The 26717-nt window shown below is 58.1% G+C and overlaps 3 protein-coding genes across 11 annotated transcripts; 1 reads left to right on the top strand and 2 right to left on the bottom strand.

The window, feature by feature from the left end:
- Positions 1–57: 57 nt before the first annotated feature.
- On the top strand, positions 58–10653 carry CRLF1 (cytokine receptor like factor 1). 2 transcript variants are annotated; one of them, XM_055430714.2, is made up of 9 exons: positions 58–354; positions 5181–5462; positions 5783–5912; positions 6056–6225; positions 7230–7387; positions 7473–7641; positions 9503–9690; positions 9796–9843; positions 10343–10653. In XM_055430714.2, the coding sequence occupies exons 1-9, from the start codon at positions 243–245 to the stop codon at positions 10361–10363; spliced, it is 1278 nt and encodes a 425-aa protein (XP_055286689.2). In that variant the 5' UTR covers positions 58–242; the 3' UTR covers positions 10364–10653. The 2 variants fall into 2 exon arrangements, with proteins under 2 accessions (XP_055286689.2, XP_055286690.1); XM_055430715.2 differs by having other exon boundaries at positions 60–354; positions 9801–9843.
- Positions 10654–10959: 306 nt separating this feature from the next.
- Positions 10960–13559, bottom strand: REX1BD (required for excision 1-B domain containing). Of its 3 annotated transcripts, none has more exons than XM_055430721.2 (5): positions 13411–13559; positions 13234–13316; positions 12715–12943; positions 11712–11791; positions 10960–11181 (listed from the first exon to the last, which is right to left on the bottom strand). In XM_055430721.2, the coding sequence occupies exons 1-5, from the start codon at positions 13510–13512 to the stop codon at positions 11109–11111; spliced, it is 567 nt and encodes a 188-aa protein (XP_055286696.2). In that variant the 5' UTR covers positions 13513–13559; the 3' UTR covers positions 10960–11108. The 3 variants fall into 3 exon arrangements, with proteins under 3 accessions (XP_055286696.2, XP_055286697.2, XP_055286698.2); XM_055430722.2 differs by having other exon boundaries at positions 12715–12919; positions 13411–13558; XM_055430723.2 differs by lacking the exon at positions 10960–11181 and adding an exon at positions 11188–11581.
- A 1511-nt stretch (positions 13560–15070) lies between these two features.
- LOC129558699 (ubiquitin-ribosomal protein eL40 fusion protein) lies at positions 15071–26404 on the bottom strand. 6 transcript variants are annotated; one of them, XM_088839201.1, is made up of 7 exons: positions 23481–23596; positions 22324–22476; positions 20473–20519; positions 16403–16516; positions 16039–16125; positions 15352–15454; positions 15071–15268 (listed from the first exon to the last, which is right to left on the bottom strand). In XM_088839201.1, the coding sequence occupies exons 1-7, from the start codon at positions 23579–23581 to the stop codon at positions 15175–15177; spliced, it is 699 nt and encodes a 232-aa protein (XP_088695327.1). In that variant the 5' UTR covers positions 23582–23596; the 3' UTR covers positions 15071–15174. The 6 variants fall into 6 exon arrangements, with proteins under 6 accessions (XP_088695327.1, XP_055286044.1, XP_088695323.1 ...); XM_088839197.1 differs by lacking the exons at positions 15071–15268; positions 15352–15454; positions 16039–16125; positions 16403–16516 and adding exons at positions 18343–19229; positions 19454–19675; positions 26278–26404 and having other exon boundaries at positions 23481–23602; XM_088839196.1 differs by lacking the exons at positions 15071–15268; positions 15352–15454; positions 16039–16125; positions 16403–16516 and adding exons at positions 18343–19229; positions 19454–19675; positions 26279–26363 and having other exon boundaries at positions 23481–23634.
- Positions 26405–26717: the final 313 nt, after the last annotated feature.

The raw sequence follows: 26717 nt of genomic DNA, 5'->3' as shown, positions 1-26717 counted from the left end.
GCGGGCGGGCGGCGGGGAGGCCGGTGCGGGGCCCGCCGCCCCCCCGGGGCCGGGCCGGGGGCGGGGCCGGGCGGGGCCAGCGGCGCATTAGCGCCTTGTCAATTCGGCTGCTCAGACTTGCTCTGGCCTCCGCGCCCGCGCCCAGCGACGTGCGGGCTGCTTGGCCCGCGCCCTCCTGCGCCCGGCCTGCGCCCCGCGCCCCTCGCCGCCGTCCGCCGCGCGCCCCAGGCAGCGCCGGCCCCATGCCCGCCGGCCGCCCGGGCCCCGCCGCCCAATCCGCGCGGCGGCCGCCGCCGCTGCTGCCCCTACTGCTGCTTTGCGTCCTCGGGGCGCCGCGAGCGGGATCCGGAGCCGGTGAGTACACGGCGCCGCGCTCCCTCCTTCCCGCCTGGGCCGAGAGCGTGCGCTCCGGGGGCAACCGCGGGGGGGAGGGGGCGCGGGCGCCACCTGGACGGCCCGGGAACAAAGGAAGGCGCCCCCGGAGCGGCCCTCGGGGCGCCCTCACCTGTGGGGCGCACGGCGCCGAAGTTCCCTGGCCCGAGGGTCCGGCTTCTGCTACCAAGGCCTTCTTACCTGGGCTGCCCTGTGGAGGACGCCCGGCTCGGCCCCAGGGGGTCGAGGGGCCGCGGCCTGGGACCCTCTGCAAGCTGGGACGCGGGGGGCGCACGCGACAGCGTCTGCTGGCTTGGAGTCGCGGAGACTGCGGGTCACCGCACCCGGGCGGGGGCGCACGCAGTAGGCGCGCTGGGTGCCGGCCCTGAGCGGGGCCCCCCCGGGTGGAGGGATGAGCCCCGTGAGGAAGGCGGGGCGGGAGGGGGCCGCTCTGGCCGCCTGGCGCGCGGCCCGGGGTCCCCGGGGACGCGCCTCTCCGCGGGCCGGCGCCGCCGCCCTCCCCCGGCGGAACCCCGCGCGCGGGGTTCTACGGAGTCCCCACCACCGGCGGCCTTTAGAACAGTTCCCGGCCACGCTGCCCCGGACTAGGAGACTCCAGCGAGAGGAATCTTTGTGAAAGAGTGGCTGAGAGGGAAAGGGAGCGGGAGCCAGCGAGTCCGGGCACCGTGGGCCCAGCCTGGGTGTGTGTGGGGCAATTACCGGGAGCCCCCCACCCCCGCAGGCCGAGAGACCCCCACCCTGTCGGGAGCTCCTGGCCTCCGGCACTCTCCGGTCCCCCACCCGATGCACACCCCCGCCAGGACACCGTCTCCACATCCAGACCCACTCTGGGACACACCCAGAGACACACAAAGACTCACACTGGCTTGTGGCCCGTCACCCTCGCCCTCGGATGCGTGCACACTGCATCCCAGATGCACATTCTCACACCATCGGGGCGCGCACACACACATTCCATCCCTGACACACACACATTCATGGTCACACACTCTTTCCAAGAGGGAGGCAACACGGGGCACACACGCAGGCACAGCCTGCCCTGGATGTTCACAATCACCCCAAGGGCCCCATCCAGGCACACAAGTTGACCAGGAGGAGCACGTACTGCTCCCCTGGGGGACCTACGCTGCACAGAGCTGTCTGCAGGCTCCCTGCGGTGCTCCTCCAGAAGGCTCAGGGTCCTGTGTCCTGGGGGCACTTGCTGAAAGCTTAGCATGCCCAAGGCTCCTGGACAGGTGAGGGGCTGCCCCAAGGCCCTCCTTGGATTCCTGACAGCTCTGCCAGGCAGTGGGCAGTACTTGTGAATGCCACCTTTAGCGGCAGGCTTTGTTTTCCAGCCAGCAGAGCAACAAGCAAAGGTGGTGGTGGGATTGTTGTGCGTGTGTTTTTTCCTTTAAGGGGGAAGAAATTAAATAAAAGATTCTCACGCCTCGGCAATATGTTTCTACTTACGGTGTGTCTTAGCACCTGACCAGCAGGCGAGCAGGTCGTAAAGTGTCTGCGGGTACCAGCAGGACAAGAGATGGGGACCCCAGGATGGAGGCCACCCTCCTGCCTTGCTTGCAGAGAATCTCACACTTTTCACTTTTAAAACACATGGTGTTCCTTTTTAATAAAGGCAGTGGCTCCAGATTGGGAAAGGGGAGAGGAAAAAGCTTTTAAAGGCCCCAGCTCTGCAGGAAAGGGCTGGGAGGCAGGGAGCATGGGACGAGGGAGGGGGGCTGTCCAAAAGCCTAGCCCAGGGATCTGCTTGGGGAGCCTTCTAGGAAGCCCCCAAACCAGGCCACGCCCCCCCAGCCTCAGTGGACTGTCCTCAGCTGCTTTGCAGGGGCTGGAATGTATGCATCCCAGTTCTGCTGAATGCCTTGGCGCTTTGTTCGTAGAGGACTGGAGAGAGTGCACCCGCCAGCCAGGACCCCAGAGCTGGAAGGGGCCCTAATCCCAACAGCTCCTCTGCACTTCAGTGTGTTGGGCCCTCTGGACATCATGAGCTCATCTCATTCATCTCCCCAGCAGGTAGAATGGATTTTCCTCCCATTTTACGGAGAAGGAAACAGAACAGGAGAAAGCAAGCCAATTGCCCAGGTGCTCCAGCTCAGATGGGCACCCACATCCTCAGGAGGGGAAGGCCTCCCTGTGACCTATCCTGCTGGAGCTTGGGTTGGGGGACCAGCCTGTCCAAGCCCGCCTGGCCTTGCCCTCTCGCCCCATCCCCCGCCCAGCCCCAGGAGGGCAGCTGCAGCTGCTGGCAGGCAGGCCAGACCAGCCCAGGCCAGGCGGGTGGGGCAGAGGGGCATTGCCCCCGCCTCCAGCCAGGACCCCCCAGAGCGCCCCCTTCCTGGCCTGGCTGTAGTGGTGGGTGGGGGACCGGAGGGGCTGGACCCACCCCTGAGGGTTGAGGATGGGCCTGGGGTCTGGGCAGGCCTGGCCGTGCCTCCCACCCTGCTGGGGGGGCCCAGGCAGGAAGTGGTGGGTGGGCCGGGGCAGAGACGCTGGCACGCCCGAGTTCATGCCGAAGGAATTCCGAATTAGCGGGCGGCTGGCTGCCTGGGACCTCCGGGGCGGCCCCCTGGCCCCCCGCCCCCGGCCGCCCCCGCCTCCCCGGCTCTGGCCCGCTCAGCCGGCTCCTTCGCACGGACGCTGAGACCTCCGGCGAGCCCTGGGCCAAGCCCCAAACGCAACTGCGATCCCAGGCTCTAGCGAGACATGGCCCTCCAAGCCAAGTTTGCCCGAGAAAGTCATCAGGGCTGGCCTGGAACTGCGTCCACCCCATCTCACCCATATGGGGCAGTGGGGGCCAGCACAGGGCAGCCGCTGGGGGCCAGCACAGGGCAGCTGCTGGAATGTAGGACGCCTACAAGGGGACTGGGATCGCCCTGTCCTTGGCTGCCAGGGAAGCTGGCCTGCCCGCCCCCCACCCCCACCCCTCTGCAGTCCCCTCTTACAGCTGCCTGGTGATCCTTTTAAAACACAAATCCCTCCCCTGCTCAACTCTGGAATAACTCCTCTCTGAAGGTCTGGCCCCTGCTGACCTCGTTTCCTACCACCTGTACCCTGGGGTCTTTGCACTTGCTGCTCCACTGTCTGAACACCCTCTTCAATACATTTTCATGGCTACTTCTTCCATTTCATGCACCTCCCTGGTGGCTCAGACAGTAAATAATCTGCCTGCAATGCAGGAGACCCAGATTTGATCCCTGGGTCAGGAAGATCCCCTGGAGAAGGGGATGGCAGCCCGCTCCATTATTCTTGTCTGGAGAATCCCATGGACAGAGGAGCCTGGTGGGCTGCAGTCCATGGCGTCACAAAGAGTCAGACATGACTAAGCAACTAACACTTTCATTTTATTCAAATGCCACCTGCCCAGACAGGACTCTTGGGTCAGTTAGCTGCCACCATTGATTCGTGCTTTATTTTCTCCCTTGTCTGTTCTCTTAGATATTTGTGCTTTTCCTGCTGCTCCCTTGGACTCAAGTCCCACAAGGGCATGAATTTTGAGTGTCTTGGTGACCATTGTGCCCTCAGGTCCTGACACATTGTAGATGCTCCTTGAATTAGTGAATGAACAAATGAATCCTTACAACCACTCTTGTTGGGGACAGAGAAACCTCAAAGGCTCAGAGACGTAAAGGAACTGGGTCAAACTTCCAGAGTGAGCTGAGGGCATTCGAAACCAGGTCAGCCTGGCTTAAAAGTCCCACAGAGTTGTCCTTAAAAATTTCACTCTCTCAAACAACCCCATGTGGTGAATACCATGATACCCATTTCCCGGATGGGGAGACTGAGGCTTAGAACGACATCTAGGACTTGAACTGGGCACCCTTCTCCCTGTTCTGTGCCTTGATTTCCTCCTGGATAAAGACAGTTTCCTCTTAGATTATAATCTTCAGAAGGAGAAGCCATGGGCTGCCCCAGTGGCAGTTGGGAGGAAAGGCATCAACCATGGCCTCCCCGAGGTTCCTGTGCTCAGAACCCAGTTCACACACGACCCAGTTTAGGAAGTCACTTCCCATCTGATCTTTCCAAGGGCCCTGAGCCCTGTGAGCTTTCTTGTTCCTATTTTGCAGATTTGGAAAACTTGAGTTGAGGGGAAGGATGATGATGATGGCCAGACCTTTTGGATGAGGGTTGGGAGCATAGAGCTTGCCATAGCCACCTTCAGTTCTGGTGGCAGTGTGGAGCAGAACTTTAGAGACTGATGAATACAGGTTTAGTGTGCCTGCCTTTTATTTGGTGACCATAGGCAAGGGCCTTGATCTCTCAGAGCCTTGTTTTTTTCATCCATAAAATCAGCAGGATTCTAGTAGGGCACCTCTTTTTAGAAGTGCTTTCCTCCCCCTAGAGACATCTACAACGTGTGAGGTTCTGAGGGATATCAAAGAAAGAACACACAATCTGTTATTTGTAATTGTCAAAAATAAAATGAAATTTAAAAGAAAAAAAAAGCAGAGTGCAGTGTTTGTAAGAAGTGTGTGCAAAGTAAGAGTTCCTTGGATCTGAATGAGGTTTGTCACCAATCAGAAAAAGCCCTGAGCAAGTCAGTGAGGAACTGGCTTGGAAGGACTGAGTTGTGAAATCAGACAGTCCTGGGGCTGAATCTCAGCTTTCCCGCCAACCTTAGGTTGGTCACTTGACCTGATTGAGCCTCAGTTTCCTTCTCTGTAAAATGGGCCACAATCATAAACAGCTCCTTTGCAGGACTGCCATGAGTCTTGGAGGTCCTCGGATGGTGGAAGGCTCAGGGCAGTTCCATCCCAGCCCTGACAGGTGTTCCTCTCTGACCCCAGACACGGCTGTGATCAGTCCCCAGGACCCCACGCTCCTCATCGGCTCCTCCCTGCAGGCCACGTGCTCAGTGCGTGGGGACACCCCAGGGGCCACCGCCGAGGGCCTCTATTGGACCCTCAACGGGCGCCGCCTGCCCCCTGAGCTCTCCCGAATGCTCAACGCCTCTACTATGGCCCTCGCCCTGGCCAACCTCAATGGATCCAGGCAGCAGTCAGGGGACAACCTTGTGTGCCACGCCCGTGACGGCAGCATCCTGGCCGGCTCCTGCCTCTATGTTGGCCGTAAGTGGACACCCAGGGGCAGATCTTGGGGGCAGCATCTCCCTCTGGAGAGGGGTGTGAATCATGGGCCCTCTGGGCTTGGCCTGAACAGTGGGTATACTGGCAGAAGTTGAGGGGCATGGGCCCCCTGGGTGGGAATGAGATCCTGGAGGCTCCCATACACCATCCTCAAGAGAGCTGTGCGGGTGGTACTGCCCACGTCCACTCTGTCCATCCTCCTTCTGCTCCAAGGGTGGGGGGCCCTGGCTGGCAACCAACAAGTCCTCCTTCCAGCTGTCCGTGGCCAGCCCAGACCTCAGCCCCCATACCCGCTTCCCCAGTCCCCCCAGAGAAACCCTTCAACATCAGCTGCTGGTCCAGGAACATGAAGGACCTGACATGCCGCTGGACGCCGGGGGCCCACGGGGAAACCTTCCTCCACACCAACTACTCCCTCAAGTACAAGCTGAGGTTGGTGGTGGGTGATGTGTCCCAGCCCGGCTCTGCAGCCTGGGCCACCCTCTCTGAGCTCCGGTGTCCTGTCTGCACCTCTGGGCTGGGATGGGGAGGTCTGGGGGCCCCTCACGTGTTCTCCTCCCCGCCTGTCCCTGCAGGTGGTACGGGCAGGACAACACGTGTGAAGAGTACCATACGGTGGGACCGCATTCCTGCCACATCCCCAAGGACCTGGCTCTCTTCACGCCCTATGAGATCTGGGTGGAGGCCACCAACCGGCTGGGCTCGGCCCGCTCTGACGTGCTGACGCTGGACATTCTGGATGTGGGTGAGCCCCGCCCCTCACCGAGGCCAGCGTGGCCCACCTGCGATCCTCACCTCCAGGCCACTCCACACACACCGGCCCAGCCATGGCTGCGGCTCAGCTGAGGTCTCATGGACCAGGCTGGTCGGGGAAGGGAGGAGCGAGGCATCCACCCACTGGTCCCCAGCCCCCTGCAGCAGCCAGGATACCCCTACTCTGCGGAAAACACCTGGCCTGGCTGCCTCCCCCAGGTGTGCGGGGAGAGGGCCCTGGGGAGCTGGGAGGGGGCGCCCAGGTCGGGAGGCGCCCCAGGAAGCAGCAGCCTGGAGCTGAGAGGGGGTGCAGGCAGGAGGCAGGAAGTGGATGATCCGCGAGCAGAATTGGGCCTAATCTAATTAGGGTGTTTCTCAGCCCCGAGCAGGCCTGTGCCTTAACCCTTTCGGCCCCTCACCGAGGCCTCAGGGGAAGAGGCCAGCCCTCCTTGCTGCCCAGACTCCCAGAAGGATCCCTGGGAGACTTGCAGCAAGTCCCTCCTCTTGCTTCCCACTTTGTTTCCTCAAATCCTGAAGCTGCTGTGGGCATGACCCAGTTGTCCCTTTGCACCTAGCGTAGCAGTCACATTGATGACCTTTGTGAAGTCGGAAGCAGCAGGAGGTAGACAGTGGAGGGGGCGTGTCAAGGGGTGCTTCCCAGGGGTCTGGCAGCCTCAGGGCCCGCTGCACTCCTGGGCATAATAATACTAATATCATCATCCAGGCAGTGTCTGCTTTTTACATAGTTCCCTGAAAATAGGATTATGTTTCTCCTGTCACAGATAATTGTGGTGGGAACAGCTAACATTAATTGAGTGCTTCTAGGTGCTGAGTGTTACCCGAATATTATCTAATATAATCCACCCGTCCCAAGTTGGGGGAGGGAGGAGAACGGAAGCAGGTGCCATCTAAGCCATGTGCTCTGGTACTTGGAGCCAGAGGGTGCCAGCCAGGTCCAAAGAGACCCTGGTGACAAAGGCCTGCCCTGCCCCCTAGTGACCACCGACCCCCCGCCGGACGTGCATGTCAGCCGCGTGGGGGGCCTGGAGGACCAGCTGAGTGTGCGCTGGGTGTCGCCGCCTGCCCTCAAAGACTTCCTCTTCCAAGCCAAGTACCAGATCCGCTACCGCGTGGAGGACAGCGTGGACTGGAAGGTGCCCGGCCCCGTTCCCGGCCCGCCCCCCACCGCCCCCCGTGGCACTACCCCGCCCCGCCTCTGACCCTGCGCTGGCCGCCCAGGTGGTGGACGATGTGAGCAACCAGACCTCCTGCCGCCTGGCAGGCTTGAAGCCCGGCACTGTCTACTTCGTGCAAGTGCGCTGCAACCCCTTTGGCATCTACGGCTCCAAGAAGGCCGGGATCTGGAGCGAATGGAGCCACCCCACTGCCGCCTCCACCCCCCGAAGTGGTGAGCACCCCAGCAGGGCTGGGTGGGCCTGGCACCAGCTCCAAAACAGCCGGAGCCTCTGTTTCCTTATTTCCTTCGGGAGAGTTGAGGTCTCAAACTCGGCCCTGGGGGGGCCAATTGTGGCCCTTGAATCTATTTTCTTAGCCTGTCATTTTGGAAAAAAAAAGTTTGAACTACTTGCAGACCTTTAAAAACTGTAAGTTTTAACCCAAATACCCTAGATTCCCTAGAAAAAATTGTCTAGAAAATGTAAGTTACTCCACAGCCCTCATTAGCAGAGGCTGCCCCTCAAATCATGGCCCTTGCTCTTTGGGTTGCGCTATCCCCACTTGGCCATTGCACCCACATGGACCCCTTCCCTACCCCCTAAGGGCAAGTGAACTTGAGACCCTTGCTTCTCTAAAACCATGGGCTGCCAACTCTCCCTACAACAGGCTTTGGTTTCCCCTTCAGATCAAGGTAGGGGGTTGAGATGATCAGACACCTGGGTCTGATTTCCTTTGCCATCTTCTCTCCTCTGTGAAATGGTATGAAATCTTACTTGGTACGTCTGGCCTTAGCTTTCCCATCTGAAAAGTGGGGATGACAGTCATGCCTGCCTCAGGCTATTGTGAGGGCTAGATGAGAGATAACCCATGGAAAGTGCCCTCACTTTGGTGGGTGCCAACCAAGTGTTTGCAAGTAATAGTTACTGAGGCTCCTATCGCCTGCTCCCCACCATGGTTTCACCCAAGGGAGGCCCCCTTTTCTCAGACGAGGACCCCAAGCCCCCAAGAGGTGCAGCCAGCCCCCCAAAGTCACACAAGGATCTGAACGCAGTTCCCTCGAAGTCCAGGCTCACGCTCTTGGAATGATGGGGAAACCAAGGCCCAGAGAGGGTCCCAGAGTCAGGGAGTGGCAGAGCAAGGCTCCAGCTAGTTCCCCAGCCCCCATCCGGGGCCCCTCCAGGTTCAGGGGTGGGCGGGAACTAGCACAGCCAGGAGGAGCGTGAGCCTTGGCCCCTGCTCGTGCCCAGCACCTGCGATTCTTGCACGGGAGCCAGCAGGCGGCTGCGTCCGCTGGGGAGGCTGGGGGAGGCCGCCAGGGGCAGTGGGGGCCGGGGCTGTGCCAGGGCCTGTCAGCGGGTCCCCGGCATTATTTATGACGTGAGGCCGACGTCCTTATCCGCCGGCCCGCTCAGGCTGCTCAGGGCTGGCTGCGGCTGGCGGCTGGCTGGACAGGCCGGCCTCCCACCTGGCCCTCCTGGCCCACTCCCCACCCATCCGGCTGTACCCGCAGGCCTGTCCTGGGGGCTGCCCCTTCCCGCAGAGTCGCTTCCAACTGTCTGCCGCCTTTCATCTGTCGCTCACTCTCGTTCCGGTGTCTGCCTTTCTTGGTCTCTGCGTCCCTGCACCCCGGCGTCTCTGGCCCTTCCTGTCCTGGCTCCCTCTGCATCTCTCACCCTCTGCAGCTCCTTGGCCGTCCCCCGTGGCTTTCGCTCTCCCTCTATCTGTCTCTCCTTGCCTCCTTCTCTTTACGTCGGCCGTGCTCTCTCCAGCTTTCTCATCAGCGGCTGTCTCCCTTCCCCTGCCCCCTGCTCCGTTGAGGTTTATCCCTCTGGCCCTGGCCCTTCTCCCCACTCCCCCGCTTTCACTCACACCTGGCTCAGGCCACAAGAATCGGGTGCCTGGAGATGTGGAGGAGGAACCCCTTCCTCCCCCTGCACCCTGTCTCCTCGGGGGCGCAGCTGGGCTGCAGTGCTGGGCCGGGCTGTGGGGTCCCCGAGGTGAACGCGGTCCTGCAGCGCGAGGGAACCTCCCTCTCCTGCCCGCGCGCGCCCTCTGCTGGCCGCGCCCTGACGCTGCCGCTCCGCCCCCATTAGAACGCCCGGGCCCGGGCGGCGGGGCTTGCGAGCCGCGGGGCGGTGAGCCGAGCTCGGGGCCGGTGCGGCGCGAGCTTAAGCAGTTTCTGGGCTGGCTCAAGAAGCACGCGTACTGCTCAAACCTCAGCTTCCGCCTCTATGACCAGTGGCGAGCCTGGATGCAGAAGTCACATAAGACCCGCAACCAGGTAGGAAAATGGGACCCCCGGGAGAGGGGTGGCGGGGTGGGGCCAGGGGGGCAAGGGGGATGGGAGGTAGGTCCACAGCCCTGACACTGCCTCCTTCCTTCCAAGCACAGGACGAGGGGATCCTGTCCTCGGGCAGACGGGGCGCGGCGAGAGGTAAGGGGGAGCCCAGGGGGGTGGGCAGGCCGGGAGACAGAAGCCCTCCTGGTGACCACAGGCCGTGGGCCCTCCATCCTCAGCCTTAGAGTTGCTGAGGTACAAGTCTTTCCTCCAGCATTTATTTATCAGCATTTACCTAACACCTACTGTGTGCCTGCCCCTGTGGCTTTTAGCCAACTAACAACACCCGGACCCCTTCAAAATGTCCAGAGGGGAATATCGTCCTCAGGAATGAATGCACATAGCCACCTGTGGAGCATGTATGAGCACCTACTGCATACTGGCCCTGTGCAAGTGTGTTACCTGCAGGACAACCCATGGGATGGACAGACATTACTTCTCAGGAAAACCCCTCTCAGGGTCCAGAGAGGGGCAGCTGACCAAGGGCACCCAGCTGAAAGTGGTGGGCCCAGGACCCGGACTGGGGCCTCGTTTGCTCTCTGGTCCTGGCCCCTCCCAGGCTTCTTGCTAAGCCTGGTTTCCCCTCTGCCTGCAGGTCCTGCCAGATAAGCTCTAGATGCTGGGGCTGCCCTCCCTGCTGCATGGAGATCCAGGGGCCACCCCAGACTGGGGGCCATCTCTGTACCCTCACCTCAGGGTGCACTGGCCCTGTCAGCAGCAGCGGGGTCGAGTACTCTGAGCTCTGAGGGCCACAACAGCTCTGGCCTCCATGTGAGGTGCACCCCAGTTGGGGGAGGGGGTGTATGAAGGGGGGCTTTGCTTCCCAGAGCTGAGTGTGAAGAAGGGTTATTACTCCCCCTACCCAGGACTCCCTCCAAGGAATCTTTTTAAATAAAACTATTTAGGTGCCCTGATTGTGAAGGTGAGTTTGGGGCTAGAGTGGCCTAGGGTGGGGGGCTGTGGGGCTTAGGGGAGGCACGTGGAATCCAGATGACCCTTTGGGATGGGAATCTTCACCTCCCAGAATTTCCAACTCTCTCCATGATCTGAAATATCTGGTTCTAAACTCCTTGGAGAGTGGGCTTCAAAACACCAGAGTTTCTACAGTCATGCAGTGGGGGGTGGTGGGAGGGATTCTTGCACCCAGCATCCCTGGCTTTGTGGGACCCCACCCCAGCACCCCAGGACACAAGAGATAGTGGAGCAGCTGCAGACAGGTTCTTTAAGCTCTTTATTGTGAGAGGTGAAGTGAACTCAGGGAGGGTCAGTGGCCCGGTGGTGTGTGACCCCAGCCAGCCAGTGGTCAGGGCAGGGCGCCATATGCCCCATTTTCCATCTCTTTTGTCCCTGAGGAGCCACCATCACTCCGCAGATTCTGCATCAAACCTGAGGTCCTGGAGAACCTCACTGATCGCTTCCATGGTTTTAATTACCCTACAAGAGTGGATGGGAACTATAAATAAAACCCAGATGGGGTGAATTAGCCGCCGCAGTGCAGCTCCAAGGGGGCTGTGGCAAGCCCCAGGCCCTCCTGCCTGCCGCCAAACCTCCAAGCAGCACTAGCAGTGGGAGGACCATTTAGGTGCCAGGGAGAAGCAGTGGTCCTGTGGTTCAGAGTGGCAGGAGGAAAGGTCATCTTGGGTGAGTGTGTGCCATCAGGAAGGTGTGCAGGGCAACCGTGGCAGATGTCTAGTGGGTGTGCACGTGTGTGTGTCTGGCAGGCTGAAGGCGGGAATGTGCAGGTGTGTGCCTGGTAGGGCCTGGGCAACCATGTCCAAGCTCCAAGTCGAGTCATGTGAGCGGGATCGACGGGTGTGAGATATACAGCTGTGTCCTGAAAATACACAGTGAATCTGGTATGAAATGGTAGGGCATATCCACTGGGGCATGCCTGTTTGGGGCTGGGTGCCCAAGGATGCCTATGCAAATCTAGCATGGTCAGCCCACTGGGAGGCAGCACTCACTTCATCTTCAGCTGGTGCATCTGCAGGCTGTCCTCCTGCCCAGTCAGCTCTGGTGTCCCCATCAGCTGCAGCAGGGCTACCTTTGGGGAATGGGCAGCAAGGAGGACGTCAAGGTTGGCCGAGGCCATGACCTGACCTCCCACACAGGAGGGGGAAACACTGATGCACCCAGAAAGGCAGCGCAAGGGGGAGGAGGGGCAAAGCAGGCAGGAGTCTCAAGGGCAGTGGTACTTTTAACGCTGGAGGAATCTAGGGTTAGGTTTAGAGGGGCTCCTGACCAGGGGGTCCGAGTGGGTGGGCCCCAGAGTCAGGGTGCAGTGTGGGTGTGGCCTCATGTCGGCGGGGGAGGGGAAAAGGGGTGAAATCTCAGCCAGGGATTGGGGGACAGGAGTGGTGCAGGTGGGGGTATAAAGTAGGCGTCATCTTTTAGTCTGAGATCAGCCAGGGCGTAATAATCCCAATTTGGAAGTAGGCCAAAAACCTAGGCTTGGGTCGGGTCTCTAAAAGAGGGTGGCCTGGGAATCCCTGCGGCGAGTGTGGTGTTGGCGTGGCTTCACGTGGCCTTGTATCTCGATCAGGATTGGCTGTGAAGGCAGAGTAGGCCGGGTCACAGGCCCACAGCTTAGGCTGGGATCTAGGGTTACTAGGGAGGGGACTTGACCTGGAGTTTCATGGCCCCCAGTCTGAGGGCTGAGTAACAGATCTGGGGCACTGGGACAAGGCAGAGCGTGGAGGAGCGCTGTAGAGGTCGGGTCTGGGATGGAGCGGGCGTGTCCTGGATGACAGTGGGGGCAGAAAGGAGGGGACTAAGCCTGGGACTCTCAAATAAAATCTTAACGTACGACTTATCTGGGGCATGTAGAGGGGGCTGCTGGGGCGCCAGGGGCGGGGTTCGAAGGGATGGAATGCGGCCCCTCCCCCAAGGGGTGCGCCATGGGCCAAGCCCCGGGAGTCACAAGCTGTAGAGCGGGCGCGGGGGAAACGGCCGGAGGCGGGGGCTCACCGTGGTCAGGCGCGTCTCCTCCAGCTGCTGCAGGCTGCGCACGTGGCTCGCGAGCAGCGGCTGCACTCGGGGTCCGGCTAGCTCGGCCTCCACCGCCAGCACCTCTCTCGAGGCGGCGGCGAAGACCTGGGTCACCTCGTGTACCGTGCTCCGGTAGCGCGGAAAGTCATAGGGCGGGCCGCTGCTCAGGTACTGGCGGTGGCCTCTGCGGCAGGTGGGGGTCCTGAGGCTACGGCCCCGGCTTTCAGGCCTTGCACCCGCATCGACCGCCTCAAAGCCGCCCAAGAATTGTCCCTCTACCCCAGAGTGTGGAGGACGTTCTGATCCCCGCAGGGTAACCCGAGACGAGCGCACCCCAACGCATAGGGAAGGGAGCGATATGGTCTCCCCGCAAACCCCGCTCCACCTTCGACACTGAGGCGCGCGGGGACCCAACTCCTCCCTCAAGGCTCGCCCATCCCCAGAGTGGGCTGAGGGCCGAACATTGGGACCCCTCCCCTCCCATACGCCCACACTCACTCCTCCAGCCGGCGGAAGGCCTGCGCGCGCTCAGCTTGCAGCTGGTGGATGCGCTGTACCAGCGCCCGGATCGGGGCATCTTTCTACGGAGCGGGGAGCATGGCTAGGGCATGAAGCTGGCGCCCCCGGGCCTTCACCGCCCGCCCCACTCATGTTCCCGCTCGGGCTCGAGCTCACCCAGGGCCACACCAGCTCCTCGCGCTCTGGGACTTCAGTGGCGGCCGTGTCACCGGGCACCCCAGGGACAGTGGACTCTGATGCGGCCTCCGCTGTGATCATGACTGCGCAGCTCTGGCCCCGCCCGGGATCAGGTTGCTACGATGCGCCTGGCGCCCCCTGCAGGCCTGGAGGCCTCAGACCCTAGCCTGTGGTGACCCCCCAACCTGGAGGAAACCCCGGGGGAACAATGGGAAGCGAATCCTGGAGGGCTTCTCAGGCCTGACACCCTCTACCCACCCCACCCCGTGCTTATTCCTGTCCAGCGCTTGCCTTCTTAAAGTTTTTGATCTTGAATATAAGGTTCTATATACAGCAAGGTTTTGTTTCTGTACAACTGTCAACACACGAAATCTGGGAAGTGGTATCAGACACAAGGTTGTGTCAAGAGTGGGATCTGAATGCGGGTTCTGACATTGGAAAGCTCAAGCCGTTGGAACCCAGCCCACAGCAGATTCACTAGCAGGTCCTACGTGAACTGGTTGGAAAAGGAAAGTGAAAGTGACTCAGTCCTGTCTGACTCTTTGCAACCCCATGGGACTATAGTCCATGGAATTCTCCAGGCCAGAATAGTGGAGTGGGTAGCCTTTCCGTTCTCCATGGGATCTTTCCAACCCAGGTCTGCAGCATTGCAGGCAGATTCTTTACCAGCTGAACCACAAGGGAAGCCCAAGAATACTGGAGTGGGTAGCCTACTCCTTTTCCAGATCTTCCTGAGCCAAGAATCAAACCAGAGTCTCCTGCATTGCAAGTGGATTCTTTACCAACTGAGCTATCAGGGAAGCCCCGATTGGAAATGAGCTGAGAAAGAGCCCCTGAGATGAGACAGGGCAGGGAGAGGGTGGTGGCAGTGGCAGTGTTTCATGTTAAGAGAAGGCCTGAGAACTGGACACACACTGCCTAATTTGAACTTCAGAACCTCCCTCCTCTAGGAGTGGACAAGTGGGTAGACCAGGAAAATGGTGGCCTGGCCTTAGGGAGGAAGGGGCGGCTAACAAAAAATGAAACTCGACTACCTGAGACATGAAGTGACAGCCTTTAACTGGCACTCCAGGTCTCAGCTATTCTCAGGCATCACTGTCTGGGCCTGAGTTGTCACCTACATCAAGCCCCAGTCATCCCAAGACAAATAAAAACATGGCCTTGCCAGGGCACTGCAACCTCACCTGACACACTTGGGTGGGCCCAGGAGCTCTAGTGGTCAGGCAAAATGGAGAAAAGGTGTTATTACACTAGGTGGGGTGTTCCATCCTATCCATCCATCCACCCACACCCAAACACCTCCAGGGCCCAAACATGAGGGGCTGTTAAATGCACCTGACCAGGGCCCACCAGTCAGTTGGTTGAAGGTCTTTATTCTCATATTTCAGATGATAAAACCCAAATGGGTGGGCTCACTAGGTTATGTGCCAGAGGACCAGGTCTGAGACTTGCCTGTGCTGTGGTTATGACAACTTCAGATGTGAAGGGTAGGGACCATGGTCCAATTTACAGACAAGACAACTGGAACTCGGGACCCAGGACCGTCAAGGGCTATGAAGAGCCGAGTGACAATGAAGTTCCATAGATGTCCACACCTCAGTCACCTCCCCACTGGACAGACCAACCACAGGGACACCAATTACTGCTCCAGTCAACGAAAGGGAAACTTTATTGAGGCCCCAGGACCATGAGGCTTGGGCAGGAGGCTGCCCTGCGGGCAAAGGAGAAGCTGGTGGAGGAGCTTTATTTGACTTTCTTCTTGGGGCGCAGGTTGTTGGTGTGGCCGCACTTCTTCTTGCGGCAGTTGACAGCACGGGGGTGCAGGCGGGCGTAACACCTGTGCAAGGCACCAGGGAACGGTGAGGGCACATGCGGACCACCCCCAGGGCCAGCCCCCGCCCCCCAAACGTGAGCACATACTTGCGGCAGATCATCTTGTCGCAGTTGTATTTCTGAGCGAGCTGGCGAAGGGAAGGCTCAATGATGCCGCCTCGCAGACGAAGCACCAAGTGCAGGGTGGACTCTACAGGAAATGAAGGGCAGAGACATTGAGCCTCGCCTCGCCGCTGCAGTCCCAGGGGCAGGGGCCGCCTGCAGACCACAGCTTATCACATGGGGCGGGGCTACATCAGACTCCCTTGGGTATGTGCAGATGGACATGAGCCCCACAGAACCTCCACCTGGTCATGGCCCACCAGTCCTCACAAAATCGGAGACTAATATAAATATACACCAACAGCGGCATCCATCGTGGTTTCCCCACAGGCAAGGCAATTTCTAAGAGATGCAAGGATAACCTTTTATTTTGCTAGGGAAAAAGTGGTGATTTCCTTTACAATACTTATAACATTAATACACACGCATAGGCCTGGTCTTAAAAGAAAAGTGACTAAGAACATGAGAAACCACGGCCATCTGGAAAACACTGATGGAGATGCTTTTCAGAAATGAGAACAGCACTTTACAGAGTAGCACTGCCTAGCGCCATCTGAGCCTCACCTCAAGGACCATCCTCCTCTACAGCTCCCTCTTAGTGACAGACTATCAGCATTCCATCCTGGGTCCTAGGCCTCGCTGAGGTCCTGTCTAGCCACCCCACCCCCGTACCTTTCTGGATATTGTAGTCTGACAGAGTGCGGCCGTCCTCCAGCTGTTTGCCCGCGAAGATCAGACGCTGCTGGTCAGGGGGGATGCCTAAGGAGAGAGGACCTCCATTACAGAGGCTCTTGCAAGCACACTGCTGGCAGCTGCCGCTGTGCTCTCCCCTCCACCACAAGGCTGTGCCAAGATTACCCCAATCTGTCAAAAAGGAAACTGAGGTAGGGAGGGCAGGCTGCCTTCCCAAGGTGACACTGGAGAACACTGGCATGGCTGCGATCTGTTGAAGCCTATCCCACTGCACACAGGACAGCAGATACCCAGGGCTGAGGGGTTCCTCCTCGGCAGAGCACTCAGACTCAGCCCAACTCACCCTCCTTGTCTTGGATTTTGGCTTTGACATTCTCAATGGTGTCACTGGGCTCGACCTCAAGGGTGATGGTCTTGCCCGTCAGGGTCTTCACAAAGATCTGCATCTCTGCGTCTGCTGGGGAGAGAGGGTTAGCATGGATAGGGGGAGTGGTGATCGCTAAAGGTCTGAGCAGCCCCAGCTCACACGCTGACCAGGACTAAACCTGGTCCCTGCCAGCCCCGTGCACACTTCGACCTCAACTCCTGGCCCACCTCAGTGCCTGTTTCCTTCTGCCCCTCTGAGCCTGCATCTTCAACATAAGGGCACCACCCTGCCAAGCATATTTTCTTCAAGCATCGTCTGGAGGTCCCACCCTTCCTCTCCTTGCCAGCCCCCGCTCTTCCTGCAGCCTGGGTGAGAATCTCATCTTAGTAGCATCCCAACATGCACACTTTCCTCCCTTTTCCTCTCCAATACCAGGCTCAGACACCCAAAACTCCGGCTTCCTTCTGGGTTACACCCTAATACTCAAACTACACTTCCTGCGTTTTATCCAATCCATAAATAACAACTGCTAACCACGTGCTTGGTACTTGTTTACATAGGTACCGTTTTCATCTTCCAAGTTAAGAAAACAGCTGCTACTACCAGACTCTCTTTACAGACTTAGAAAAGGAGATAGATGGAAACCCAGCTCAGGGCCTTCACATTTTCGAAGGGACTGGCACAACTTCCGCCATGAGAAAAAATTAGTTAATATCCCTCCGCATTAAATTGAATCATCCCGGAAGGACACACGCTCTCCCCGCAAGGCCGCCTCAGATAGCTGGGGCCGGCGGAGCGGGCAAGCTCCCCTTCAGAATGCCGATTTCCCTCGGGGGCCCAGTTCGGGACCGGAACCCGGCCCAACGCGCCTTGCTAAGCCATACCGCAGAACCTGGCCCGCCGACACAGACTCCAGGCCGCGCCTCCGTCCCCTAGTCCCCCAGAGTCCCCCGCACCCTACAAACCAACCCGGCCCACCGCGAACCCGCAAGACCTCCACCACCAACCTGCTCGGCCGCCTGGTTGAAGAGAAAAAGGGCGGCGGAACCGGAAACCGCCGATTCGCCGCCGAAAGCGCCTGCGCACGGAGCACGCTGCGTGCTTGCGTCACAATCCGCGCCGCGCGTCGTGCCCCGCCCTCGACCCCGCCCCGCCCCCGTGGTGGGTGCTGGCAAACGAACTCGCGGCGCCTGAGTGGGACCTTCGCCCACTAGTTTCCGAGTGTGCCCTACCCATCGGGTCACGTAGTAAGACTGCCGAACCTTTCCAGGTGTTACTGCCGCTGTCTCCAAACCTCCGGGAAGACGGCCCGCACAGAGCGGGTGCTCCGGCAATATTTAAACAGAGTAGGAGAGACCTTTGTGCTGAAGGAAAGGTATTAAGTCGCAGGTCCAAAGACGCAGGGCTCGAGGCGGGAGTCGGCGCGGGGGCTAGACCCCTGGGAGCCGCTGGAGGTCCTCTGGCTGCTGTGCATAAATGGATATCAGGGCGGGTGCACACAGGAGCACGGAGAGCAGGTGGGGTTGGTGCATTCACTCAAGGAAATGAGGTGGGACCCAGGGTCTGTTTTGGATCTGGGACGGAAGAAAGTTAAAAACTGCTTGGCGCTGGGAACAAGTGAGGACGAAGTTACCCGTGGGTTTGGCAGCGTGTTATGCTAAATCGCTTCAGTCGTGTCTGACTCCGTCCCTATAGACTGTAGCCTGCCAGACTCCTCTGTCCATGGGATTTTCCAGGCAAGAATACTGGAGTGGATTGCCATGCTCTCCTCCAGGGGATCTTCCTGACCCAGGGATCGAACCCACATCTGCACTGCAGGCGGCTTCTTTATAGTAGAGCCATTGCTCAGCGTACCTTCCTTCATTGAACACTTCCCTGCGCCCCCTATGGACCAGGCAAATGCAGACACTCTGAGGTCTGGGGAGAAACCTTTAATAATTTAATGGAAAGTGCTTCAAAGGTGAGGGGACTCTTGACAGTGTCTGATGGGGAATGGGACCCCGTCTAGCTCCCTGAGGAGCCCATTTTGGGGCTGAGATTTAGAGGAATTATTCAAGGAAGTTAAGGAAATGATGTTGCAAGCAGTGGGAAGGCCTCTGGTGATAGGAAGTGGGGTCATTATGGTTGTCACCACTGGGGACCCCCACCCAAAGCAGCCACATCTCTTTCTAGGCCAGTGGTGCCTGGCAATCCATAACCAGTCTGTCCCACATGCAGCACCTGTCCCTGTTTTGGGATGCTGGGCCCAAGGATGGAAGGAAGTCACTGCTAGATGCACCCTCCCCTTTGTAGTAACAGAGTCTCTTTATTGATAACTTCCCAACAGCATCTGTAAACATCGGGTACAAAAATATTCCACTTAACTCTGTTCTCCAAGATTGCTTGGCTTGCTCCACAAAGGCCCTAGGAGAGGCTTGTTAGGCCCTAGAGGTCTACACCTCCAGTCAGAGAAACAGGGCCTAACCAGGCTTGGGGCTGAGTGGATGGCGAATCTCTGTCTTAAGCCTTCTACAACTGTTTCAGAAACCTCCTTGAGATAATGATTGGAGAAAGGATTCAGTACTTCGATTGGAAAGAAGACCAGAATTAGTAGGCGCAGGGATGGGCTGGGTGAACTCATATGACAGTGCTTGACTGTCTTGAGGGGGTTCTGACCAGGGGGCTGGGGCAGGGGACATCTGGCTCTAGTCTCTGGGAAGCTTGAAGTGTTGTTCAGAGTAGACCTAGGGCCTGACTCTGGATAAGCTCCCTGTGCCCAGCCCAACTCCGGATGGACTGGTCATCTCCAGTCTGATAGAGGGATCTACAGAAGAGAGATGTTCTCAGTGAGGAAGGAGCAGGAATGAAAGATCCCCAGGAATTCTAGGGTAGGAGCCTTGTCCCCTTGGCGAGCCCTAAATGACAGACTAGGGTGGCAAAGCTGAGTATCTCGAGGCAGGGTTCTCCGCTGCCACTTCAGACATCTGGGGAGTGACGCTGCTGCTGCCCTGAGACCCCCTTGGAGCTCCTGGGAGCAGGGCTACTCGCCTGGCATCTCCTCGTCATCTGTGTGGCTGTGACCGTTGATGGCGGGAGAGCCAGGCCGGACATGGGACAGGTCCTCGAAGCCAGGGCTGAGGGAGGGCGAGACAGTGTCGGGGCTGGTGTCACACGAGCCTGTGCTCTGTTCCGAGGTGGCGATGGTGGTGGTGGTGCTAGGCGGAATGGGGTCTTCATCTTCATCCTCCAAGAGGGATGCCTCTGGGATGTCTGGGGAAAGGAGAGCCAAGAGTCGGCTGAGTCACCGTCATCATCGGGCACTGTGATGAGGGATTAATTGGGCCCGTGATCCCTGACAGCTACCTCCACCCCACAGGACAGGACTTTGTTCATTTTACAGAGGACGAAACTGACGCCTTGGCAGGTCAGAGGCCTCTCTTCAAGGTGAAGGGAGGTAAGGACTCGGGTTCTCCGGGGTCTGGCCTACATGGGCCCTGGCCGGTGAGCCTGAGCCTGGCTCTGCCCTCGTGACTGTGTCACCTGGGCCTGGCCCCTCACCTGCCTGTGCCTCAGCTCTCTGCTCTATAAACTGGGAAATGATGGCATTGCCTTTGTGCCTGTGGTTTTAGCAGCCCTGCGGTGGGGAGCTGTTGGCCCATTCAGCAGACTGGGTAAAGTGAGGCTCAGCATGGATGATGCTGTGCTTCCGCTGCCAAGTCACTGCCCCTCTGGGCACAGCCCCCACCTCACACGTGGCTACGGTAACAGCCTGCCTCACAGTGGGTACATGACACTCACTGGGCTAAGGACTGTCATCCTTGTCAAGATCCCATTGTTACGACCTCCGCCAAAGGAGGAGATTCTGATCTCAGCACCTGCTCTGCAGGTTGCCAAGAAGACCAGGCCAGACCCCTGCCCCACATCTCTCTGGACCCACGACCCACCAGGGCCTGGGCCTGGTGTCAGCCCTTGGGATACATTCCAGAAGCCAGCCCTGGGCTGAGGGCACTGACATCGAAGGGTGCAGAGCCCAGAAGTGGGATGCAGGAGTTTTGGGTGACACTTACGGCTGAAGGCCTCCGGGTGCTGTCTGGCCAGCTTCCCTTTCAGTGTCCTGTGGGGGAAGGGAAGGCACACAGGGCTGAGCCTGCTGAGGAGACAGGCTGGGCCTGGTGCAGGCCAGGAGCCTCCCCGCTCACTACTTGTCACACCTGCCCCCAGGCTGGAGGGGGGACTGGGCGCTCAGCCTGCGGACCCCCCAGCCCCATGATGGGTGGTGGCTGCTATCCTGCTGTCACCCAGCTTCCACGTGTCCTTAGTGCTGGACCTGGGCCCCCTAACTGTAATGCCGCATGTCTCACCCTCTTCTTCCAGGACCACCTTCCAGGAAGCTCCCCTTCCCCTTACCTCAACAGCCACTCCTCTGGGGGACTTGTCCCAGCCTGTCTTTCCATCCTGGGGTGAGGATGTCTGTACAGGGGCCAGGAGGGCCTGCCTGTCCATGCCCCAAACACCGGCACTCATTAAACTGAAGTTCACAGAGAGGCACCTGTTTCCCTTTTTTAACTGTTGGTTTTTTCTTTGTACCTGAAGTAATGGCAGTTCTGTTTGGGCTTCCCTGGTGACTCAGATGGTAAAGAACTCGCCTGCAATGCAGGAGACCTGGGTCGGGAAGATCCCCTGGAGAAGGGAATGGCTACCTATTCCAGTAACCTTGCCTAGGAAATCCCATGGACAAGGAGCCTGGCGGGCTCCAGTCCCTGAGGTCGCAAAGAGCCGAACCTGACTGAGCAACTGAGATTTTCACTTTTCCAATGCAGTTCTGTTTACACAGAGTTACAAAAGGGCCTTCAGAGCAGTCTCTCACCCTTGCCTCTGGTCAGCCAGCACCATCCTCCAAACCCTCCCCCCAAAGCACCACTGCTGCTGCGTCCCTGCCTGGGCAGACACACTCATCTCCTTCCTGAGGGACATCGGGGCTTCCCTGGTGGCTCAGACGGTAAAGAATCTACCTGCAATGCTGGAGACTTGGGTTCTATCCATGGGTTGGGAAGATCCCCTGGAGAAGGAAATGGCAACCCACTCCAGTATTTTAGCCTGGAGAATTCCATGGACAGAGCAGCCTGGTGGGCTACAGTCCATGGTGTGGCAAAGAGTCAAACAGAACCAGCTGACTAACACTTTCATCTTCACTGAGTGACCCAGATACATGTCAGTCTTTGGGGTTCCTGCTCTAGCCCCATCCCTGTGACACCACACATGGGTGGGCAGCCTGGTGAAATGCCCCAGAAAAGATGCCCTCTTACATAGCATTTATCTGGCCTGTTTCCTGATTTCTGCACAGAGCTCACTCCAACCCGTTGCCCTCAATCTGTGGCACCTACTTTGGCAGCAGACATGGCTGCTCCTGAACTAGCGAAAGCAGCACTGCTGGTCAGGAATGCCGCTGTAGCTGGCTCCAGGCCCAGGCACCCCAGCTGTCAGCGGCGGCGGTGTGAGCTCGGGGGTCGGCGGGTGGCGTCAAGCGCTCTGTGTGGCTGAGGACTTGGACACCGTCTTTCCCTGTCCTCATGGAAACCAGCTCGAGAAGGACCCACAAAACCCGGGAACCTCATTTTCCTCTTGAGACAAGACCTGGGTGGAGGCCAAGGCAGACAGGAGGCTGGCCTTTCACTGTCTGCTCCTGCCTACCTTTTGCATTATGGGTCTGGTGCTGTGTTGCATGTTCAAAAAGAAATAAAACCTAAGTTCAGAAACTCTAAGGTTTTCAGTCCTTCTCCAATACTACGTGTGCGATGAAGCCTTGTAAACAAACAAGCTGAGTCTCGCACCCTGCTATGCGGAGAGGACGGCCCTCATGGGAGAGAAGAGGAGCCCGAGGCAAGGAGTGGGAGGCGGAGGCTGGAGGGGGCACCCACCTGATTCTGCGGAAGATGCTGTCCAAGTCCCGCTTCATCTCCACCAGGGTCCTTGTGTGGTGCAGGAAACGCTCATTCATCTGCTGCAGGCGGGCACTCGACAGGTTGTTGAAGTTCAGCAGCATCTCGTTGGTCTTTTCAAAGCGGTCCAGCCTGGCAGCAGAAAAAGGGCACCGACTCCTCTGCTCAGCCTCCAGGGCCCTGCCAACTGATCCTGCTAGGCCTTTTCCCGCTCCGTGACCTCGGTGTACATCATTCCTGTGTCCTGTGGAGATCTACCTGGTGTCTGAGACAGCTAGCAAACTCCTATTCAACTTTCAAAATCCTCCTCAAGGGTGCCCTTCTCATGTAGCCTTCACCCTCTCCCTCAAGCAGACTCTTTGACTCTCCTGCTTCCCCAGGTTCTTTCTCTGGTCCAGTCCTGATACCCTGAGGCCAGGAAGATTCAAGTCTGATTTTGTCTCCTCTCAGCCTGGGAGTTCCCCCAGGGCCAGGTCTGAATCTGACCTTAAGACCCAGGAGGGAGATGGGTGCTGCTGAGACCCAGGCAGATCCAGCACCCTTGTCACAGGACGAGAAAGGTAAGGTATCAGGTCCATGCTGTGCCATAAATGGAATGAAGAACTTTTAGCTTAAGGACACAAAAATAAAGCCCCAGGAGACTGATTCCACCCCAAGATTGTGTCAGAGAGCATGCTGGAATTAGGGGGAAGTTGTGGTGGCTATAGTTCCAAGCCCTAAAGAGGGCAAAGGGCATTCCCAGCCCTTCCAAGTGACCCTGCATGCACTGCAGAGACAGTCTAGACTGAGAACAGGCGCCCAACAGGAAGTGAGCCATGGCTCCCTTAAATCCCACAGCCCCTTCCTTATCCTCCCCCCAACCCAAGTCTCCCCACCCCAGGCCTCGGGATACGAGCTGCTGCGGCCTCTGCCAAACTGTCCACAGCTGCAAAACTGTCCCAGAGTCCTGCTTCCTGTGCCAAGGCCTCGCCTCCAGGCCAGGAAGGAATTTACTTTGGAGCCAGCCAGAAGATTTGCTCATTTCCTTCATTTTATCACCAGTGTGGGACCACGATAGAGGCGGGCAGGGCAAGAATGTTGGTCAGCAAGTGGATTCCTTCCCACGCCGGGGCCCCAGGGCCCTTGGCCTCACTCACATGTTCTTCTGGGCCAGGATGATGGCGCTGACATCGTCCGCATTCACCATGCTCAGGATGCGGCTACAGAAGACCCTCGAGGCCGAGTCCGGGGGGTCCATCTCTTCCTCCTCCTTCGCTGCCTGAAACAGGCAGGAAGGAAGAATTTTCGGTCAGCATCAGAAGTGGGGGAGGTGGGATGGATAAGAGGGTCTGGGAACCCCGCAAGCCGCATGAAGTGGGTCATGCCACCTGAGCCTCAGCTTTGTCATCCCAGAAATTCAGGAGTGTTTTGAGAATCACCAGAGTTTGTATTTATAACTTGTATCCAAGCACACCAGAATCCCGTCACCCCTTCTACCTGCACACCCCCAACTCCCCATGTGCCCAAAGTCACAGGCAACTTCCTCCTGCATAGATCTGCCACCTGACTTCCACATCCCCCTGCCTTTGTACCTGCTGTCCCCACTGGGAGAATATACATGGCTGTCCCCTCAAATCATCACCCCCTCCAATGTCTTCTCTCCCAAGAGACTCTTTGATGACTACCCCCACTCTGGTCACTCTCATCACGTCACCTTTTTAAAATGGTTCCACTGTCTCGTCTCTTCCTGAAATTATTTTAGTTATCAGGTGACCAATTTGCCAGTCACCCCCACAATGTCTGCTGCAGCAGAACAAAGGCAGGTCTTTCTGGCTTGCTGCTGTCTCCAGAGCCAAGCCCAGAACTCAGCTCACAGCAAGGGATTGCCAGAATTTAATTTGGTGAGAGCAAAACAGAAACTTTCAAACTCGGCTCTGAAGCTAGACTTCTATTAGCAACTTAAAGCCAGGCAGTGAGCCCCAGCAACCCAGATGGCTCTGCAGCTCCCAGCTTCTCTGGCACACAGATTATATCCCAGCAGGTGGGGACTTCCGAGACCATGCTAGGGCAGGAGGAGCCACGGCTTCAGCACTGGCTCTCCTAAGGAGATTCAGGAAAAACCCAGAATCCTGACATAGCTTGGCTCTGGGGTCTGCACATTTAATGGCCAACAGAAAAGCCCACTTGCAACTGGTTAACATTCACGCACAGGATCAGGAAGGGCTTTCAGAGTCCAAATCTACCCTCCTCTTTATTGAGCATCTACTCTATGCTAAACAAGACACCAATTTCAAACACCAGCAACTGTTATCCTTATTTATGTATGAGGAAAATGATGCTCAGAGACTGAGGTACTGGGCCATTGACACACAACCAGTAACCATGGGTCACAACTCAAATGCCCACAGGATCCACAAATGTGTGACTTGGATGTTCAGTATCTACCTCTCACAGGACAGCTGCTTCTTACAGTCGCAGATTCCTAACAGACTTCTGATTCTTTCCAGAAAAAAAAAACTAAAACATGGATTTCTTGTCCCTGTGAAATCACCTCATTTACAAATGGCAGCAACTAATATTTACCCCATAGAGGCCAAGAGTACATTTCTCTTTGTGCTGAATCTGGCTATTGGTTTGCAGCCCCCACCTGCTTTCCGGAGATAAACTGTCACACCTGATCAAATATAACCACCCTCCCCCCACCCTCCAGCGCCAATCAGCATGCTTACTGAGCTCCTACTAGGTGCCAGCTATGGACACCAAAGAAGATCATGTACAAAGGGGACACTTGGGCTCTCAAAAGGCAGTCGTGGGGTGGGATTGCCGCAGCTAGAGCCTGGCAGGCACAGCATTTGGACCTGTGGAAAATGGTTCTGCTTCAAGGCAGGGCTCCTTCCTGTTTCTGGCTCCCAGATGTGAGGGCTGAGAGATTCAAGGCACACTCTCCCACCAGCTGCCTCGTGGAGGAAGCCTTCCCCAACTGCTCCTGCTGCTGCTAAGTCACTTCAGTCGTGTCCAACCCTGTGAGACCCCAGAGACAGCAGCCCACAAGGTCCCTCTGTCCCTGGGATTCTCCAGGCAAGAACACTGGAGTGGGCTGTCATTTCCTTCTCCATCCCAACTGCTAGTCTGGCCTATATACAGGGTGGAAATGACCCAGCATAGGCTCTGGTCCTGCTCCAAATATATTTATGGGGAAAACACGCATAGAGAGAGGCTGTGTGACCTGGGAAAGTCATCTCACCTCCTAGATCTGTCATCCACAAAGTAGGAATAACAAAGAATTAGAATCTCACAATGCTGTTTGTGGGGACTGAAACCAACAGTGATAAGAGGCGCTGGGTTCTGGGCAGGGAGTTTCTCCGAGGGCAGCGTGAAGAAATCTAAGGATGGCGTCCCCAGTGCTTTCAATAATAAGAACAAACACTTTTATAGCACTTCATTTAATCCCCAATTCCCCCCACAAGGCAGACACCACCACCTCCGAGGGCCACACAGGGGTGGGCTCCATCGCCCAAAGTCACACACCAGTGCGGGGAGGGGCCGCTACTCCACCTAGGTCTTTTAACAGAATTTAAATGGGCTTCCCAAGCTCAGCAAAACTCGCGAGTGGGGCGGGGCTCCCCAATCCCCTCATGCCCCGCCCTTGTGAAACCGGGAAACTGAGGCCCAAGCAGGCCAACGCCCGGTTTTGGTGACAAGGCACAGCCTGAATACAAGAAGCCCCAACTCTCGCGCCCCGGATCCGGATCCGGCCCACAGCGCCACCCGCGCATCCAGGGCACAGACAGGGAAACTGAGGCCTGTGCGCAGGAGGGGTGCCCAGATGTTGCCAGCGGCGCGCCCCACCCCACGACAGCCCGGGGACCGCGCCCAACCCGGCCTGGATCCCCAGAAGCCCCTGCGTCCCCAGCCCCACCCTGAACTCGGCCCGGGCGTCGGTGGCAGCAGCACCTGCACATCTGGCGGCCTTGCTCGCGCTTCCGGGATGGCGCCCGCGCCGCCGTAACGTCACCACGCACCCTGCGTGCGAGCGCGCGCGTGGCGGCGACGTGCCGAGGGCCGACTTGCGTGAGTGGAGGCGTGGCAGGAAGGGGTAGGGCTTAGGTGTAGCTTCTATTTGCGGGCTCATCGCAACAAATAGCCAATTAAACAGTCCCTCTCGCGCCGGCGTAGTTTGCAAAAACTGAACACCGCCGCAGCCCAGAACCGGGAAGGGATGTAGGAATAACGTAACCTTTTCAATAAAAGGATATAATCAGCTTCTTTCTTAGGAAAATCATGCCTTTTAGTAGTCTCAATGGCAAGCCACTCCAGTACTGTTGCCTAGAAAATCCCATGGATGGAGGAGCCTGGTAGGCTGCAGTCCATGGGGTCGCTAAGGGTCGGACACG

This window comes from Moschus berezovskii, chromosome 8 (assembly GCF_049115385.1).
Source record: "Moschus berezovskii isolate FMDL1 chromosome 8, NW_MosBer_1.0, whole genome shotgun sequence".
NCBI classification, from domain to species: Eukaryota; Metazoa; Chordata; class Mammalia; order Artiodactyla; family Moschidae; genus Moschus; species Moschus berezovskii.
The sequence above is the reverse complement of the archived record's forward strand: the minus strand, read 5'-3'. Positions and strand labels throughout refer to the sequence as shown.

Excerpts from the sequence above, each read along its gene's own strand:
- REX1BD (XM_055430721.2), bottom strand. The coding sequence starts at position 13,512 with ATGATCACAGCGGAGGCCGCATCAGAGTCCACTGTCCCTGGGGTGCCC. Across the intron at positions 11,792-12,714 it reads AGGAGACGCGCCTGACCACG|GTAGCCCTGCTGCAGCTGAT; the intron begins GTGAGCCCCCGC and ends CATTCCCCAAAG. Across the intron at positions 11,182-11,711 it reads ATGCACCAGCTGAAGATGAA|GGTAATTAAAACCATGGAAG; the intron begins GTGAGTGCTGCC and ends CCACTCTTGTAG.
- LOC129558699 (XM_088839201.1), bottom strand. The coding sequence starts at position 23,581 with ATGGACCCCCCGGACTCGGCCTCGAGGGTCTTCTGTAGCCGCATCCTG. Across the intron at positions 20,520-22,323 it reads AGCATCTTCCGCAGAATCAG|GACACTGAAAGGGAAGCTGG; the intron begins GTGGGTGCCCCC and ends CTTCCCCCACAG. Across the intron at positions 15,455-16,038 it reads AGACTACAATATCCAGAAAG|AGTCCACCCTGCACTTGGTG; the intron begins GTACGGGGGTGG and ends CATTTCCTGTAG.
- CRLF1 (XM_055430714.2), top strand. The coding sequence starts at position 243 with ATGCCCGCCGGCCGCCCGGGCCCCGCCGCCCAATCCGCGCGGCGGCCG. Across the intron at positions 355-5,180 it reads GCGAGCGGGATCCGGAGCCG|ACACGGCTGTGATCAGTCCC; the intron begins GTGAGTACACGG and ends CTCTGACCCCAG. Across the intron at positions 9,844-10,342 it reads CAGACGGGGCGCGGCGAGAG|GTCCTGCCAGATAAGCTCTA; the intron begins GTAAGGGGGAGC and ends CTCTGCCTGCAG.